This window comes from Pistacia vera, unplaced genomic scaffold (genome assembly GCF_008641045.1).
Source record: "Pistacia vera cultivar Batoury unplaced genomic scaffold, PisVer_v2 Contig196, whole genome shotgun sequence".
NCBI lineage: Eukaryota > Viridiplantae > Streptophyta > Magnoliopsida > Sapindales > Anacardiaceae > Pistacia > Pistacia vera.
In genome coordinates, this window is record NW_022195997.1 from 668,503 (window position 1) to 687,582 (window position 19,080).

The 19,080-nt window shown below is 36.9% G+C and overlaps 1 protein-coding gene and 1 pseudogene across 1 annotated transcript; both read left to right on the plus strand.

Moving 5' to 3' along the window:
- The first annotated feature begins 652 nt into the window (after positions 1–652).
- Positions 653–6,794, plus strand: LOC116127876 (annotated as a pseudogene).
- A 1,373-nt stretch (positions 6,795–8,167) lies between these two features.
- On the plus strand, positions 8,168–17,336 carry LOC116127890 (alpha-1,4 glucan phosphorylase L-2 isozyme, chloroplastic/amyloplastic-like). The gene is made up of 15 exons (XM_031413547.1): positions 8,168–8,493; positions 8,790–9,019; positions 9,117–9,218; positions 9,885–10,061; positions 10,151–10,426; positions 10,562–10,833; positions 11,215–11,332; positions 11,499–11,879; positions 11,986–12,138; positions 14,736–14,864; positions 15,236–15,472; positions 15,726–15,802; positions 16,106–16,292; positions 16,422–16,622; positions 16,800–17,336. The coding sequence occupies exons 1-15, from the start codon at positions 8,286–8,288 to the stop codon at positions 16,914–16,916; spliced, it is 2,865 nt and encodes a 954-aa protein (XP_031269407.1). The 5' UTR covers positions 8,168–8,285; the 3' UTR covers positions 16,917–17,336.
- The last annotated feature ends 1,744 nt before the right edge of the window (positions 17,337–19,080 follow it).

Here is a 19,080-nt window from a genome sequence, read left to right on the forward strand (position 1 = left end):
TAAGGTGCGTGCAAATTAACACAAACACCTTGATTAAAAAAAAAAAAAAAAAAAATTGTAGGAAATCACTTTGTTTTAATTAATCTCCAACACGTTGATCCCTTGTCATTAGTAATCATCAAATTATTGTCTTTTTACATGATGTATTAACAAATAATATATTAGTTAACTAAATGAGATTAAGAATTGTAGAAAAGGATGCGTTGGGGAATTGAAGTGGATGGAAAGCAGCCTAATATTCCAATAAGAAACTCATTTTCAAGAGTGTAGCTTTCTGATTGTGAATGCTGCATGTCATATATATTGATGATGCGATTATATAACTTACCTATGCTATGCTAAAGCAAAATGTCCCCAGTAGTCATTTCCAAAGAGGTTCTGAAAATTCAGAACCTTTCTCAACTTTAGTAAAACAACTTGGTTAGGACATTAGTGAGCTGAATTCTAAGCCTAAATAATCTATTGTTTGAGAGACGGGGTTAGGGATGATTAGAAGTCAATCTTGATTATTGAATTATTTCAACATTGAATTTCTGAGCAAATCAAGAAGTGAATCATAGATATATTCTGATGTTGCCATATTCATCCTTATATTAGTTTGGACATGCTATAATTTTGCTAATATGTTCATTCTTTTCAAAGAACTTAAACAATGTCGAATATTGATTCTTTTTATTTTTCTGATTTATGCCTCAGGTTTGGCATTTTTTTGACAAATTCTAGCTAAGATAGTCACTTTTTTCTTTCAAGTGTTTAAATTTGCCGACTGATGATCAATAGGAACCAGATGCTGCATGGTAATGGAGGCTTGGACGGCTTGCTTCCTGCTTCCTGGATTCCCTAGCAACTCTAAATTACCCTGTTGGGGATATGGACTCAGATAAAGTATGGCTTGTAAACAGTTATTACTAAAGAGGCCAGGAAGAATTGCAGAAAGTTGGCTAGAGGTTGGTTCATTTGATAATCTTCTTTTTCTATTTCATATATCGTACTCTGTTTCTAATATGTAGATTAATTGAGTATTTCCTTGCAGATGGGAAGCCATGGGAGATCGTGAGGAATGATGTATCTATCCTGTGAAATTCTACGGCAAAGCATTTTCGGGCCAGATGGAAGTAAAAAATGGGTTGGAGGAGAGAAAATATGTGGTGTTGCTTAGATGTCCCAATACCAGGGTATAAAACTAAAACCACAGTCAACCTGCCTATGGTCCACCAAAGTTGCACCGAAGAATTTGATTTAGGTGCTTTCAATGCTGGAGATCATGCCAAAGCATATGCTGCTATAAAAAATGCTGAAAAGGTTTGGAATTAGGATAAATTTGTGTTCTTTTCTACATTTTTGCTTGTGTCTAGATATTTACACTTCAACAACTGATTTGTAATATATAGCTCCAATATATGATGTACACTGTAATGTCTGTTGTGTTCAGATTTGCTACATATATCCTGGGGATGAATCAATTGAAGGAAAGACTCTCGGTTGAAACAACAATATACACTATGCTCTGCTTCATACAGATAATTGAACGGTGTGAAAGAAGATCAGGGGAGTCTGTAAATGGGAAAATTTTCTGAAAAGGTTGCAGTGGCAGATGAATGATACTCACCCAACACTAGCATCCCAGAGTTGATTAGAATATATGATGGGTGAAGGGTTTGAGCTGGAAGGAAGCTTGGGATATTACTCAAAGGTACTTCAACTTAATGCGGTTTTACAGAATCATATAGAGACCAATTGTAGTTGTTAATCTTTTATTAATTGTTTGAACCAATGTTTAAACTTACTCTCAAGATTAGTAATAGAAAACAGTTGATCGAAGCAATTATTAATTTACATAAAAGTGAAAATTTTAGTCTTCATTTATCAATTGTTGCTGGTTAACTTATCAGTTTTGGCTTCAATGTGCTTATGTGTAAGCTATCGCTTTATATTGTTGATCTGAGGTGTGTGTGCATTATTGTCACATTGTGTGGCTCCATCGTACTTAACTATCATTAATCTTGGTTTTGGCTTCAATGTTAATAATCTTTGATTCTTGACCCTCTGCAGAACTGTTGCATACACAAACACCAAGTTCTACCTGAGGCACTGGAGAAATGGAGTTTGGAGCTTATGCAGGAATTGCTTCCTCGACATGTTGGATTATAAGGATGATTGATGAAGAGGTAAGATTGTAAAATAGGTGTTGGTTAGGTCTAAAAACAATTCAGCCTCTCTTTGGGCATGTTAATAGGACACATGTACCTGAGCATAACTTTTTTCCTAGAACATACATATACTTTTATTTCTTCTAATATCATCTAATAAATTATAAGTGTGTTAACCAGCTTATCCAAACCATATAGCTGAATATGGCAGAGGATCTTGATTTGTTGCAACAAAAACTGGAGCAAATGAGGATCTAGATAACATCGAGTTGCCTGAGTCAGTTGCTGAATTGTTGTTAAGTCAAAAGAAAACTCTGTTGATCCTATTGAGGAAGTTGATATTTCTGATGAAACTATACCTACTGGTGAAGAAGAAGGTCGAAGAACAGGAAGTGGAGGAAACAATGAAGGGACATTGAACCAGATCCCACACTACCAAAGTGGTTCGGATGGCAAATCTCTGTGTTGCTGGTGGGGAGCAGTGAATGGAGTCGCTGAGATTCATAGTGAGATAGTGAAAAATGAAGTTTTTAATGATTTCTATGAGGTAAGTATGTAATAGGCTACTTCTTTAACTATTATTAACATTGTTGAGTTGGTGTCTACATAGGACTTTACTGCCTGATCAATGTTTTCATTTAACTGCAGTTGTGGCCGGATAAATTTCAAAATAAAACAAATGGGGTGACACCACGAAGATGGATTCTTTTTGCAATCCAGATCTCAGTAAAATCATAAGCAAATGGACTGGACAGAAGACTGGTAACAAAACTGAGAAGTGGCCACACTCCGTAAGGTAAGCTGTATTTGCTAACTTGAAGTTTTATTTAAAACATTTCAGTATTGGCCCTTATTCTTTTTCATTCCCATGTGATAAAACTAGATTATGAATGGAACATTTTTTTGTTACTCGATATAAGGTCTGGTAGTTTTGCATCTTATAACATCATTCATGTTTGATTCAATCACGATATAATATGTTGGACTTTATAAACATCAGTGAAGTACTGCTTTATGTTTGATGAAATAGCTCACTGAAGATATGGGTCTTTTGGGCTCTAAAATTCATATTCACTAATCCTTTCACTTGAAAGATGTTCAGCCGTTTTGCTTTCTTCAATGTGATTACTGCAACTATTCATAATGAATTTTAACTTATGCCTGAACTGGTATTTTGCTAACATTCAATTTCAAAGTGGCATTTTGAATACATAGACAACAAAACTGTCTTTTCAGAGAGTTATAGTTAGATCTAATTATGTTGCATATGCTTTTTATAAGTTTCTCTGGTAACATTTGGATCTCCAGTATTGCTCCCAACATAATTCTCTCAAATGTTATATTGGTGTTGATGGAAACCAACTCTCAGACTACTTTCAGCAATAGTTTTCACACTTAACACGTATAACACAGATATTCAACCACAGAACACTTAGAAAATAAAAGGAAACTCTGAAATTTACAGAAAAGAAAAGAAAAAGATAATACTGAGCTTTGAGGGTCAGTTCCTCATTCATATTCCCTACTATTTTCCATATCCATCCTACGCTACGCTCCCTTTTAACCTTGCGCAGATTCCCCTCCAACAACTCTATCAAATTCATCACACTCGTCACCCTTCATTGCGCCAGCCAATTAATTCATAAAATCATCACACCCGTCACCCTTTCATTGCGCCAGCCATTTGCCATCCATCAATCCTTCATTGCGCCATCGTCAACTCTTGTTGTGCCATCTGTCCTTTCTTTGCTACCTTGCCACCTGTTCAGCCTGTCATACATTCATTTCCCTTTTTGCCTTTTCTGATAAACCATTTGGTTACCGGGGGGCCCATCAATACCGTCCCCAAGGAGTGTCACCTTGTCTCAGGTGGAGAAAGAGGGAAATGTGGCGAATAGCTTCGTTGGCCCCCAAGTGTTGTATAAGTTGGTAAAGTCTTCCACTTAATTAACACTTCATAAACTGCCATCTAACAGACACGTTTTCTTAGGACATCTCGGGTCTACTTGCAGCATTAGATTACGGTCAAGGATGTCGAGGAGGGGTTGTGGCAAAATAGGGTGGGAGGTGGCTTTCTTGAGTTGTGAAACGTGGAAGAATCATGTATCAAGCTGCAGGGGGAAGATTTATGCCGTAAGCGACCTGACCCACTTTTTCCGTGATCTTATAAGGACCATAAAACCTAGGGCTGAGGTTCTCATTGACTGCGTGTCAAGAATTGTGAGTGATAGGGTTGAATCTTTAAATAAACAAAATCCGACGACGTAAGGATTTCGTTCTTTTCATCAGCATAACCCTTCATACTCTCCTGGGCTTTAGCCAAGTTGGCCTTCAATTCTTCCAAAATGAGATTTCTTTCCGTTAGTTGCTGGTCGACATCATTTACAACAGAATGTTCTCATTATACTGAGTGAAACTGGGGTCTCGACTATATAAGGCCGAAAGGGGGTCATGCCGAAGAGCGATTGTATGTGGTGTTAAACTAGTATTCTGCCCATGCCAACCATTGGGCAATGTAGCGCAAGTAGGTTTACACAACGGTTTACTACCTCTGATTGACGTCAGAGATGTGGATGGTAGCGAGTACTCATATGAAGCGTGTGTTCCTGATTATTTGAACATTTCTCCCAAAGATGTGCTCATGAATACTCGTCCCAATCAGAAACTATAGTGCGAGGGAGCCCATGTAACCTTACTACTCCCTAAGGAATAGGCTGGCCACATCTTTAGCGGTGTAGGGATGCGCAAAGGGAGGAAATCAAGGTTCTGAAAAACGGACCGGAGTCGGTCGGACGGTTCGACCGGTGACCGGCGGCATTTCCGGTCCGGAATACGTAAAAAATCGCTAATTGCATTTAAACCGGATTGGACCCGGTTGGACCGCCGGGAATAGTGCCGAATCGCGGTCCAATCGCAGTTGAATCCTTCGGATTCCGGCCGATCGAGGGAGAAATCACCGCCATTAGACTTGACGGCATCTCCACTACAAAACCCTGCCATTTTCAGTGGTCGTCGTCAACCATCGGCGCTCGCCGTCCACCTAAAGTTCACGCGACCGTCAGAGTTCTTTTGTTGATTCCGGCGATTTCCGACGCCGATGGACATCCTTGGCACCATCATCAGAGTCGCCGGCACTTACACATCAAAAGCCCAAGATTCCAGCTTCGATTGGCCGTCGATCGTCGCTGCGTCACCACTCACCAGAATCTTCGCATGACAGGGGTGTTTTTAGATAGATTTCAAACCTTAAGGGAGTATATTAGAGGGGTGTTTTTGATGAATTTTAAAATTTAGGGACTAAAAAAATTTTAGATTACGGTCCAACCGACCGATCCAACCGGTCAAACCGGAAACCAGACCTTGAACGGGTCACTTGTCCGGTTCGGTTTTCAGAACAATTGGAGGAAATGACGTATTTCGTGAGGCAGTCCACTACTACTAGAATAGTATCTACTTGATGAGCCCTTGGAAGTCCAATATGAAGTCCATTGAAATATCCTTCCAGACTTGGGATGGAATGGGCTATAAGGCTTCATACTTATTTTGCTAGCAGGTTGGGCAAGTTTTTACAAATGCTTGGATGTCTTGTTTCATCCCTTTCCAAACACACACATGCGCTAGCCTTTTGTAGGTTCGAAAAAACCCGGAGTGACCCCCAAAGGGATGAATGAAATTCTCGCAGAAGTGTGAACTTGTGAGCTTGACTTAGGGAGCACCAAACGATTATCGTAGTACAATTGATGGCCAATTAGCTTAAAATGCGATGACTGTTAGGATCCATAATCAGTCTTGGCAAATTTCTTCAACTTATCATCCACCGAATAGCCTCCTCCCATTCTTTTTACAAACATATAGTTCTCATTTGCATATGTGAAACAAAAATGCCCTGAAATCTGTAACTGTCTATAAGTTGTCGTCAATAATTCATAGAACTAATTTGAGTTTTCACAGTTTGCAGATAATGAGGATCTTCAATCTGAATGGAAGGAAGCAAAAAGAAGGAACAAGATAAAGGTTGCCTCCTTCCTCAAAGAGAAAACTGGATATATTGTCAACCCTGATGCTAGTTTGATGTACAGGTTATTTCTTCCAATGACTTTTGCTTTTTGTCCTTTTCTAATTGCAACTGATATTGAACTATTGACTCCTGAATCCTATATATATAAGCGTGTGATTGGAGCTGTGAAATCTCATATGGACTTGAAACAATTTGCACATAGTAAGTAGTTCAAGCAATTGTAGTCCCTTTTAAAGTTCTAGGTAGAAGGTTATATTCAAATTTGAATGGTGGTGATCCATATGAATCATGGCAATCCTTGTGTTTGTTTTAACCTTGACCTTGCAACTGATGTGTGAAAAAACTATCTAAACAACCTTGTTGGCTGCTTTTACTTTCATTTTGCTTTTGATGGGTTGAAATATTGGATGGATGTATTATTAGGTGAAGCGCATCCATGAGTACAAGCGGCAATTATTGAACATTATGGGAATAGTTTACCGCTATAAGAAAATGAAAGAAATGAGTCCGAGGAAAGAAAAGCAAACTTTGTACCTCGGGGATGCATATTTGGAGGAAAAGCATTTGCACATATGTCCAAGCCAAGAGGATATAGTAAATTTATCACTGATGTTGGGCTACAGTGAACCATGACCAGATTAGGAGATCTCCTAAAGGTATGTTGGTCATAAATATTAATGACAATTTATTTTTAGTGTCTCTTTATTCCTGTTTCTTATATCCGCAAGGACTTACGTAATTTTATTGCTTCACCAGGCTTCAGCATTATTTAGTATTTGTTATTTTATATTTTTTTTTTTATATTTCTTATGAATAGTTCATCTTTATTAATCCAAATAATAATAACAGAGAAGTTATACTTTATATTTAATGCTGGTTGAACATTTCTAAACACCATTATTCACAAGCAATGTCAAAAAATTAAGTTAAAAATTGAAGTCACAATATTCGAAACCCTTAAAAGGTACATATATATATATTTTTTAATTTTTAATTTTGTAATGAACTTCTATCTTACTCAATTTTGTACCTATTTCCTATTGACAAAATATCAGTTGGAAATCACTTTAGAGAATGTTATTGAGAAGTAGCCATTTCCTAACCAGCAAACACCAACTGCCAAGCCGAAAGGAATGGTAGCTGCGAAATAGGATGTAATTGAGCCCAAATGGCAAGAGGCAAAAAGCAAAATAATAACCAGCACCAGTAGTAAAATAGTAAAATCTATTTAGACATTAATGGAGGTGATTATTGGGCTTTATATCTAATCTATATTTTTCAGACTTTAAAAAATTAGTTGAAATACACATAAATTAATCCAAAGGCTTGGATAAGGAAAAAAGGGAAAACACCCCAATAATTAAAAAAAAAAAGGGAAGGGGGGAAATAATCATCTGACAACCCTTGGCTTTAACTCCTTCCATGTCATTCATTTGACTGCGAAAACTAGCAATCTTCCTGAAGCACAGAGAGTCACTTGTTCCGACATGCCCACTTGTGTGATCTGGTCCCCATTGCATTCCTGGAAATTGGCCATCTCACTACTTCTCTTTAATATCTTGTAGTTGTATCTATATAGAGCATCTTCTCTTTTGCCCATGAGCTTTGAAGGCTTCCCCATCCCTTATCACTTTGATTATACACTCATTATAAGACACAACACAACAGAGATCAGAAAATATCATAGATTTTATTATTGTGTCCTACTGTATATCAATATAAAGCTTAGTATTAGCATGCTTAAAGATTATCATTGATTATATTTGATGATATAATCTCCAAAGGAATGAAGTAGCTGATTGAATATTCAAGAATTATTTGATTTGGTTGGAAAGGAATGTTAGAAGAAAATATCTGATGGTCCGTATACTTCCAATTCTAGTGAGACAAAGGCAAAGGGACATTGACAAATGCACTTTTTAGCTCGTTTTCAACATGAAGATTTGATAATAAAACAGTGAAATGAAGAAAAAAAGATAAGCTACACAATATACAAGAAGAAACTACACTCTCTCTTTCACTCATTTTCCATGGATTGTATTGCCTTATAAACACTCTATCTCTCTTCATTCAACTCTCAAAACTGCAACTGCAAAGGGAATTAGAGAATAAAGTGAATGGCTGCTTTACCCTTATTTGCAGCTTGTGCTTATGACTCAAAGTCAGTTTCACGTTCCATTTTAAACTCAAGCTTCATAGATCGGCAATCAAAACTGTTCTTCATAAGAACGCCTCGTTTGAATTTTTCAAGAAGAAATCTTTCTTTAAGGAATGTCGCTAGCGACCAGAAGCAGAAAGCGAAGGAGCCTAAAACTAATGAAGAAGGTGCTTTACTTCAAATCCTTTAATTTTTCGGTCTTTCTATTTTTTTAAGGTTATGTTCTATAAGTTTATTAGTTTTGGAGTTCCTGTAGAAATTTGATGCTTGGCATTGCGTTTAAGAGGTGCTTAATTCTGATGAGAGTTTTCATGCTTTTTATAGCAACAACAATTAGTTTGAAGGGCATTTCGATAACCAACAATTTTATTTTCTTTGTCAATTAAGGGCCAATTTTAGCATGTTCTTGGTCATTGACAGTGCTATGAAGTTTTTCTGATGGGACAATTTGCTTTCTTTGCAGCTTCTCTGGGTACATTTGTCCCAGATTCAGGGGCCATTGCATCAAGCATTAAATATCATGCAGAATTTACACCATCTTTCTCTACGGAAAGCTTTGAGCTCCCAAAGGCGTTCTATGCAACCGCAGAGAGTGTCCGTGATATGCTGATAATAAACTGGAATCTCACATACAATTACTATGAGAAGATAAATGTAAAGCAGGCATATTATCTGTCTATGGAGTATCTACAGGTTTGCCTTGTGCTACCAGTGATTTTTGAAGGCATATCCCTTTGGATTCATACTTTTTTGCTAACAGAAAGTATTTATTATGTCACAATTGTTGCAGGGTAGAGCATTGCTTAATGCAATTGGCAATTTAGAGCTCTCAGGGCCTTATGCTGAGGCTTTGAAAAAGTTGGGTCACAATCTAGAGGATGTAGCTAGGCAGGTTTGATGCTTCTATAATACTTTCAACTAATAATAGTTTTGTTGAATCTCTTACAATTCATTTCATATAGTCAATTCTATGCCTAGCTGTGGCATAAGGGAATGACAGGGGTAGAAACGTACTGGTTCTGTAAAACCCTAGAAAGTAAGAGAACTGAAAAAAAAAAAAAATAGATTTTATTGATTTGAGTTATTGAGAAATCAGTATCTTACTCCATGACTTTTAAGGTGTAGAAGCTTCAAAGCTGGTTCTGAAACTTCAGAACCTTTCTCAACTCTTAGTAAAACAACTTGGTTAGGACATTAGTGAGCTGAACTTTCTAAGCCTAAATAATCTATTGTTTGATGAGACGGGGTTAGGCGATGATTAGAAGTCAATCTTGATTATTGAATTATTTCAACATTGAATTTCTGAGCAAATCAAGAAGTGAATCATAGATTATATTCTGATGTTGCCATATTCATCCTTATATTTAGTCTTGGACAATGCTATAATTTTGCTAATATGTTTCATTCTTTTCAAAGACCTTAAACAATGTCGAATATTGATTCTTTTTATTTTTCTGATTTATGCTTCAGGTTTGGCATTCTTTTTTGACAAATTCTAGCTAAGATAGTCACATTTTTTCTTTCTAAGTGTTTAAATTTGCCGACTGATGATCAATAGGAACCAGATGCTGCACTTGGTAATGGAGGCTTAGGACGGCTTGCTTCCTGCTTCCTGGATTCCCTAGCAACTCTAAATTACCCTGCTTGGGGATATGGACTCAGATACAAGTATGGCTTGTTTAAACAGCTTATTACTAAAGACGGCCAGGAAGAACTTGCAGAAAGTTGGCTAGAGGTTGGTTCATTTGATAATCTTCTTTTTCTTCATTTCATATATCGTACTCTGTTTCTCAATATGTAGATTAATTGAGTATTTCCTTGCAGATGGGAAGTCCATGGGAGATCGTGAGGAATGATGTATCCTATCCTGTGAAATTCTACGGCAAAGTCATTTTCGGGCCAGATGGAAGTAAAAAATGGGTTGGAGGAGAAAATATAGTGGCTGTTGCCTATGATGTCCCAATACCAGGGTATAAAACTAAAACCACAGTCAACCTTCGCCTATGGTCCACCAAAGTTGCACCGGAAGAATTTGATTTAGGTGCTTTCAATGCTGGAGATCATGCCAAAGCATATGCTGCTATAAAAAATGCTGAAAAGGTTTGGAATTAGGATAAATTTGTGTTCTTTTTCTACATTTTTGCTCGGTGTTCTAGTATATTTACACTTCAACAACTGATTTGTATATATATAGCTCCAATATATGATGTACACTGTAATGTCTGTTGTGTTCAGATTTGCTACATATTATATCCTGGGGATGAATCAATTGAAGGAAAGACTCTCCGGTTGAAACAACAATATACACTATGCTCTGCTTCACTCCAAGATATCATTGAACGGTGTGAAAGAAGATCAGGGGAGTCTGTAAATTGGGAAAATTTTCCTGAAAAGGTTGCAGTGCAGATGAATGATACTCACCCAACACTATGCATCCCAGAGTTGATTAGAATATTCATGGATGTGAAGGGTTTGAGCTGGAAGGAAGCTTGGGATATTACTCAAAGGTACTTCAACTTAATGCGGTTTTACAGAATCATATAGAGACCAATTGTAGTTGTTAATCTTTTATTATTAATTGTTTCAACCAATGTTTAAAACTTACTCCTCAAGATTAGTGAATATAAAACAGTTGATCGAAGCAATTATTAATTTAACATAAAAGTGAAAATTTTAGTCTTCATTTATCAATGTTGCTGGTTAACTTATCAGTTTCTGGCTTCAATGTGCTTATGTTGTACGCTATTGCTGCTTTATATTGTTGATCTGAGGTGTGTGTGCATTATTGTCACATTGTGATGGCTCACTCGTACTTCAACTACTCATTAATCATTTGGTTTTGGCTTCAATTGTTAATAATTCTTTTGATTCTATGACCTTCCTGCCAGAACTGTTGCATACACAAACCACACAGTTCTACCTGAGGCACTGGAGAAATGGAGTTTGGAGCTTATGCAGGAATTGCTTCCTCGACATGTTGAGATTATAAGGATGATTGATGAAGAGGTAAGATTGTAAAATATGGTGTTGTTTAGGTCTAAAAACAATTCAGCCTCTCTTTGTGGGCATGTTAATATGGACACATGTACCTGAGCATAACTTTTTTCCTAGAACATATATATACTTTTATTTCTTCTAATATCATCTAATAAATTATAAGTGTGTTAACCAGCTTATCCAAACCATAATAGCTGAATATGGCACAGAGGATCTTGATTTGTTGCAACAAAAACTGAAGCAAATGAGGATTCTAGATAACATCGAGTTGCCTGAGTCAGTTGCTGAATTGTTTGTTAAGTCAAAAGAAAATTCTGTGGTTGATCCTATTGAGGAAGTTGATATTTCTGATGAAACTATACCTACTGGTGAAGAAGAAGGATCCGAAGAACAGGAAGTGGAGGAAACAAATGAAGTGACATATGAACCAGATCCCACACTACCAAAGTTGGTCCGGATGGCAAATCTCTGTGTTGCTGGTGGGTATGCAGTGAATGGAGTTGCTGAGATTCATAGTGAGATAGTGAAAAATGAAGTTTTTAATGATTTCTATGAGGTAAGTATGTTAATAGGCTACTTCTTTAACTATTTATTAAACATTGTTGAGTTGGTGTCTACATAGGACTTTACTGCCTGATCAATGTTTTCATTTATTACTGCAGTTGTGGCCGGATAAATTTCAAAATAAAACAAATGGGGTGACACCACGAAGATGGATTCTTTTTTGCAATCCAGATCTCAGTAAAATCATAAGCAAATGGACTGGGACAGAAGACTGGGTAACAAAAACTGAGAAGTTGGCCACACTCCGTAAGGTAAGCTGTTATTTGCTAACTTGAAGTTTTTATTAAACATTTCAGTATTGGCCCTTATTTCTTTTATCATTCCCATGTGATAAACTAGATTTATGAATGGAACATTCTTTTTGTTACTCATATATAAGGTCTGGTAGTTTTGCATTCTTATAAACATCATTCATGTTTGATTCAATCACGATATAATATGTTGACTTTACTAAACATCAGTGAAGTACTGCTTTATGTTTGATGAACTAGCTCACTGAAGATATGGGTCTTTTGGGCTCTAAAATTCATATTCACTAATCCTTTCACTTGAAAGATGTTCCAGCCGTTTTGCTTTCTTCAATTGAATTACTGCAACTATTCAATAATGAATTTTAACTTATGCCTGAACTGGTATTTTGGCTAACATTCAATTTCAAAGTGGCATTTTGAATACATAGACAACAAAACTGTCTTTTCAGAGAGTTATAGTTAGATCTAATTATGTTCGCATATGCTATTTATAAGTTTCTCTGGTAACATTTGGATCTCCAGTGTTGCTCCCAACATAATTCTCTCAAATGTTATATTTGGTGGTGATGGAAACCCAACTCTCAGACTTACTTTCAGCAATAGTTTTCACACTCTAACACGTATAACACAGATATTCAACCACAGAACACTTAGAAAATAAAAGGAAACTCTGAAATTTACAGAAAAGAAAAGAAAAAGATAATACTGAGCTTTGAGGGTCAGTTCCTCCTATTCATATTCCCTACTAATTTTCCATATCCCATCCTACGCTACTGCTCCCTTTTTAACCTTGCGCTAGATTCCCACTCCAACAAACTCTTAACAAATTCATCACACTCGTCACCCTTTCATTGCGCCAGCCAATTAATTCATAACAAATTCATCACACCCGTCACACTTTCATTGTGCCAGCCAATTTGCCATCCATCAATCCTTCATTGCTGCCATCCGTCAACTCTTTATTGTGCCATCTGCTTCTTTCTTTGCTACCTTTGCCACCTGTTCAGCCTTGTCATACATTCCTTTCCCTTTTTGCCCTTTTCTGATAAACCATTTGGTTACCGAGGGTCCATCAATGCCCTCCCCAAGGAGTGTCACCTTGTCCTCAAGGTGGAAAGAGAGAATTGGTGGCGAATAGCTTCGTTGGCCTCCCTCATGTTGTCATAGGCCGGTAAAGTCTTCCACTTAATTAACACTTCATAACTGCCATCTAACAGACGTCTTTTTCTTAGGACATCATCGGGTTCTACTTACAGTATCAGATTACGGTCAAGGATGTCGGGGAGGGGTTGTGGCGAAATAGGGTGGGAGGTGGCTTTCTTGAGTTGTGAAACGTGGAAGACGTCATGTATATGAGCTGTAGGGAGAAGATTTATCCGGTAAGCGACCTAACCCACTTTTTCCGTGATCGTATAGGACCATAAAACCTAGGGCTGAGCTTCTTATTGACTCTGCGTGCCAAGGATTTGAGACGATAGGGTTGAATCTTTAAATAAATAGAATCCCTAACGACATAATGGATTTCTTGTCTTTTCTCACCAGCATAACCCTTCATACTCTCCTGGGCTTTAGCCAAGTTGGCCTTCAATTCTTCCAAAATGAGATTTCTTTCCGTTAGTTGCTGGTCGACATCATTTACAATAGAACTGTTCTCATTATACTTGAGGATAACTAGAGGTCTCGACTATATAAGGCTCGAAAGGGGGTCATGCTCGAAGAGCGATTGTATGTGGTGTTAAACTAGTATTCTGCCCATGCCAGCTACTTGGGCCAATGTTGTGGTTGGGGTCCCACGAAACAACGCAAGTAGGTTTCTACACAACGGTTTACTACCTCTGATTGACTGTTAGACTGTGGATGGTAGGCAGTACTCATATGAAGTTGTGTTCCTTATTTTTTGAACATTTCTCCCCAAAACGTGCTCATGAATACTCAGTCCCGATCAGAAACTATAATGTGAGGGAACCCATGTAACCTTACTATCTCCCTAAGGAATAGGCTGGCCACGTCTTTAGCGGTGTAGGGATGCCGCAAAAGGAGGAAATGATTGTATTTCGTGAGGCGGTCCACTACTACCAGAATAGTATCTACCTGATGAGCCCTTGGAAATCCAACTATGAAGTCCATTGAAATATCCTTCCGGACTTGGGATGGAATGGGTTGTAAGGCTTCATACTTATTTTGCTCCAGGTTGGGCAAGCTTTCACAAATGCTTGGATGTCTTGTTTCATCCCTTCCCAACACACCACATGCGCTAGCCTTTTGTAGGTTCGAAAAAAACCCAGAGTGACACCCCAAAGGAGATGAATGAAATTCCCGCAGAAGCTGTTGAACTTGTGAGCTTGATTTAGGGAGCACCAAACAATCATCGTAGTACAATTGATGGCCAATTAGCTTAAAATGCGGATGATTGTTAGGATCCATAATCAGATCTTGGCAAATTTTCTTCAACTTATTATCCAGCCGAATAGCCTCCTCCCATTCTTTTTACAAACATATAGTTCTCATTTGCATATGTGAAACAAATGCCCTGAAATTTGTAACTGTCTCATAAGTTGTCGTCGCATAATTCATAGAACTAATTTGAGTTTTCACAGTTTGCAGATAATGAGGATCTTCAATCTGAATGGAGGGAAGCAAAAAGAAGGAACAAGATAAAGGTTGCCTCCTTCCTCAAAGAGAAAACTGGATATATTGTCAACCCTGATGCTATGTTTGATGTACAGGTTATTTCCTTCCAATGACTTTTGCTTTTTGTCCTTTTTCTAATTGCAACTGATATTGAACTATTTGACTCCTGAATCCTATATATATAAGGGCGTGATTGGAACTGTGAAATCTCATATGGACTTGAAACAATTTGCACATAGTAAGCTAGTTCAAGCAATTGTAGTCCCTTTTAAAGTTCTAGGTAGAAGGTTATATTCAAATTTGAATGGTTGGTGATCACATATGAATCATGGCAATCCTTGTGTTTGATTTTAACCTTGACCTTACAACTGATGTTGTGAAAAAACTATCTAAACAACCTTGTTGGCTGCTTTTACTTTCATTTTTGCTTTTGATGGTTGAAATAATTGGATGGATGTATTATTAGGTGAAGCGCATCCATGAGTACAAGCGGCAATTATTGAACATTATGGGAATAGTTTACCGCTATAAGAAAATGAAAGAAATGAGTCCCGAGGAAAGAAAAGCAAACTTTGTACCTCGGGTATGCATATTTGGAGGAAAAGCATTTGCCACATATGTCCAAGCCAAGAGGATAGTAAAATTTATCACTGATGTTGGGGCTACAGTGAACCATGACCCAGATATAGGAGATCTCCTAAAGGTATTGTTTGTCATAAATATTAATGACAATTTATTTTTAGTTCTCTTTATTCCTGTTTCTTATATCCGCAAGGACTTACGTAAATTTTATTTGCTTCACCAGGCTCTCAGCATACTTAATACGTAATTTGTATTTTATAATGAACAACATAAATGTTGTTGATGATTGCTAATATCCAAAATTTCCGTGACAAATAAAAAACATAGATGAAGTTAAATAACCTTCAGGACCTTGTTCTTTGTATTTCTCTTAGGTTGTGTTTGTTCCGGATTACAATGTCAGCGTTGCAGAGACCCTTATCCCTGGCAGTGAGCTCTCCCAGCATATAAGGTATTAGATATTTCTCTAATCATCAAGTCTCACATAACATCTCTCAGAAGAAGAAGAGGATATTTATGCTAGCAACACAAATGGAAAACTTCTTAACTGCTTGTTCGAGTTAACATTAGTATTCTGCTGTTTAGGTAACTTATTGTATGAGGTTTTCTATTGAAAAGTGGGCTATTTTAAGTCACATGAAAGCAATGACATGTGCAGCACAATGTCATAACACTATGCATGGTCTGAATTACTATTAATTTCCAGTGTCAATTAGTTTCATTTTTAAGTTACTGACCTCCTTTCTGTTATTAGTACGGCTGGAATGGAGGCCAGTGGAACCAGCAATATGAAGTTTGCAATGAATGGATGCCTCCTAATTGGAACATTAGATGGAGCTAATGTTGAGATTAGGGAAGAGGTTGGAGAAGATAACTTTTTCCTCTTCGGTGCACAAGCTGACGAAATTGCTGGCCTAAGGAAAGAAAGGGCTGAGGGCAAGGTTAGCATTATAAACCAGTTTAAAAGTCCTTTTTTTTTTTTTTTTTGCACAGGCAGCCATGACTGCTGAATTGAGGACATATGGTAGGAGATTGTCACAATCTTATCTAAATTGGTATGTTAAATGCAGTTTGTGCCAGACCCCCGGTTTGAAGAAGTGAAGGAATTTGTGAGAAGTGGTGTTTTCGGTCCCTGCAATTATGAAGAACTAATGGGATCATTGGAAGGAAATGAAGGTTATGGCCGCGCCGATTATTTCCTTGTTGGCAAGGACTTTCCTAGTTACATAGAGTGCCAAGACAAGGTGGATGAGGCATACCGAGACCAGAAAGTAAGCGACGTTATTCGCTAATTATACGCACATAAATTAAAGTATAAATATGCATATAAACTTACAATAGGTCCATAAATGAACCAATTTAGGAGTTCTACAGACTTAACCCCCAACAATGTAATTTTATGGTGTTCGAGTATTTACTGTATTCTGATGTTATTTGCATTGGAACAGAGATGGACCAGAATGTCAATCTTGAACACAGCCAGCTCATACAAGTTCAGCAGCGACCGCACAATTCATGAATATGCCAGAGACATATGGAGGATCAAACCCGTCGTGCTGCCATGAAAGGTGGGTACAGGCTACTTAAATTAGTGGGAAATTAACGCAAGTTTAATTGAACCCACACAAAGAAATGTTGATAGCTAAAGGGTTTATAGCATTTGTAGGGTTGAGAGATGTGAGAGATCTGAGTAGTATAAAATAGAGTGAGCACCATTTCTTACTAGTATTAGTTACACTATTTTTTGTATTGGTTCAATCAATTTAACATAGTTTTTTGAATTCAAGTCCTCATGACTCCTAATAAAGGTAGTCATTGAAACTCTTATTCGGTCGGTAATTTCAAGGTTTAGGAAATTAGTTAAGGTGTGCGTAAATTGACCCGAACACTCCGGGAAAAAAAAAATTGTAAGAAATCACTTTGTTTTAAGTGATCTCCAACACTTTGATCCCTTGTCATTAGTAATCATCCAATTATTGTCTTTTTATATGATGTATTAACAAATAATATATTAGTTAACTAAATGAGATTAAGAATTGTAGAAAAGGATGCGTTGGGGAATTGAAGTGGCTGAAAAGCAGCCTAATATTCCAATAAGAAACTCATTTTCAAGAGTGTAGCTTTCTGATTGTGAATGCTGCACGTCATATATATATACTGATGATGTGATTATATAACTTACCTATGCTATGCTATGACCTAGATATGCTAAAGCAAAATGTCCCCAGTAGTCATTAATTATTGTTTGATATTTGATCTTCTAATTATTATTTGCTCCTCCCATGTTATCACTGATCACATCGACTTAGGCATCATTCCATTTTCAACTCCAAGCAACTGCATATGCATGCAGATCAAGCAGAAAGTAATCTTTATCAAGAATTTCACCTATTACTATTAATTAAATTCATATTTACTTCCCGAGTTCGAGTCTTCATGATTACTAATAGAAGTGGTCACTAGAGTTAGTATCTGACTAATAGTTTCAGAGTCCTAAAAGATTAATTGAAGAACGTGTAAACTGACCCATGACATCTTCGGTCAAACTTCATATTTACTTGTTAATTAATTGCAAGTAACTGTCCCATAAACTTGTTGAACAAGAGGAAAGAATATAATTCTATCTCATTAATAATATTAATTTCATTCATCACCCTCCTTATATATCAACTTTCCCACCCCCATAATCACACCGTCTTTCATTTTTTTTGGAGCTTACAAGTGTCCTTAATTATTAAGCATCTCTATGATTAAGGGATTAATTACAAAGGTTGATTTGATTTATCAAAATATATAATTTATTATTCTTCTAATCTTCAGCGATCGCGTTCACATAGTGTGAGCAGTTGAGATTCTAGCAAATAAATTTCTTTTTATCATCAATTTGATGATCCTCCACTAACTCTCTGTAATCATGTTATATACTGTATATATATATATATATATTTGAATTTAAATTTTTAACCAATTACATCATCTAATAATAATAATATCATCAAGATTCAATGCTTCTAGTTATAGTATTACATAAAAATATAATAAATATGGTTGGCCCACTCATGCTTCATCGTATCAGTAGTGACAGCAACATGAACTGTTTAGTCGGTGTCGGCCATTAGCTCTCAACCGTTGGATCATACTATCTCCTATTTATATTCCTATATATGCATTTATATTATATATACCATATACGCTACGCAAAGCATCTCTAATAGTATTTGGATCATCAAACTGACGCAAACCAATTTTTCAAATATGTTTGTGTGTGTGTGTGAATTATAAATAAGCATCCACTACCACTACCTTCATTCACGATTCTGCTAGTTGCAGGCAGGATCATAGCAAAAGAAATATATTGAAGTGCTCCACTGCTTCTCTCCTCAAAAACAACACAAAGCTTCAAGTTTGATCGATCGGGCCTGGGAGTCAGCTGGCCCTAAGGGGGATACTCTTTCACCTCCCAGAATCATATTATACAATTCAAGATATGAACATTTCTGGGCTTAATTACGCTATGATGAACAGTGAGTTGAAAAGTATAGAAAAATAATAGGTTATTGAAGCATACATTAAATAAGGTTTGACTGAAAAAAAGAGGGTTAATAAATGGAAGGAAGGGCATAGCAAATAGCAAGATGGGAGATGTAGGTAGGCAGCGGCAGATGAAATGGATGGAGGACCATTCCTGCTTCTGCCAAATATTTAACCCACATTAACATTATGCTTCTA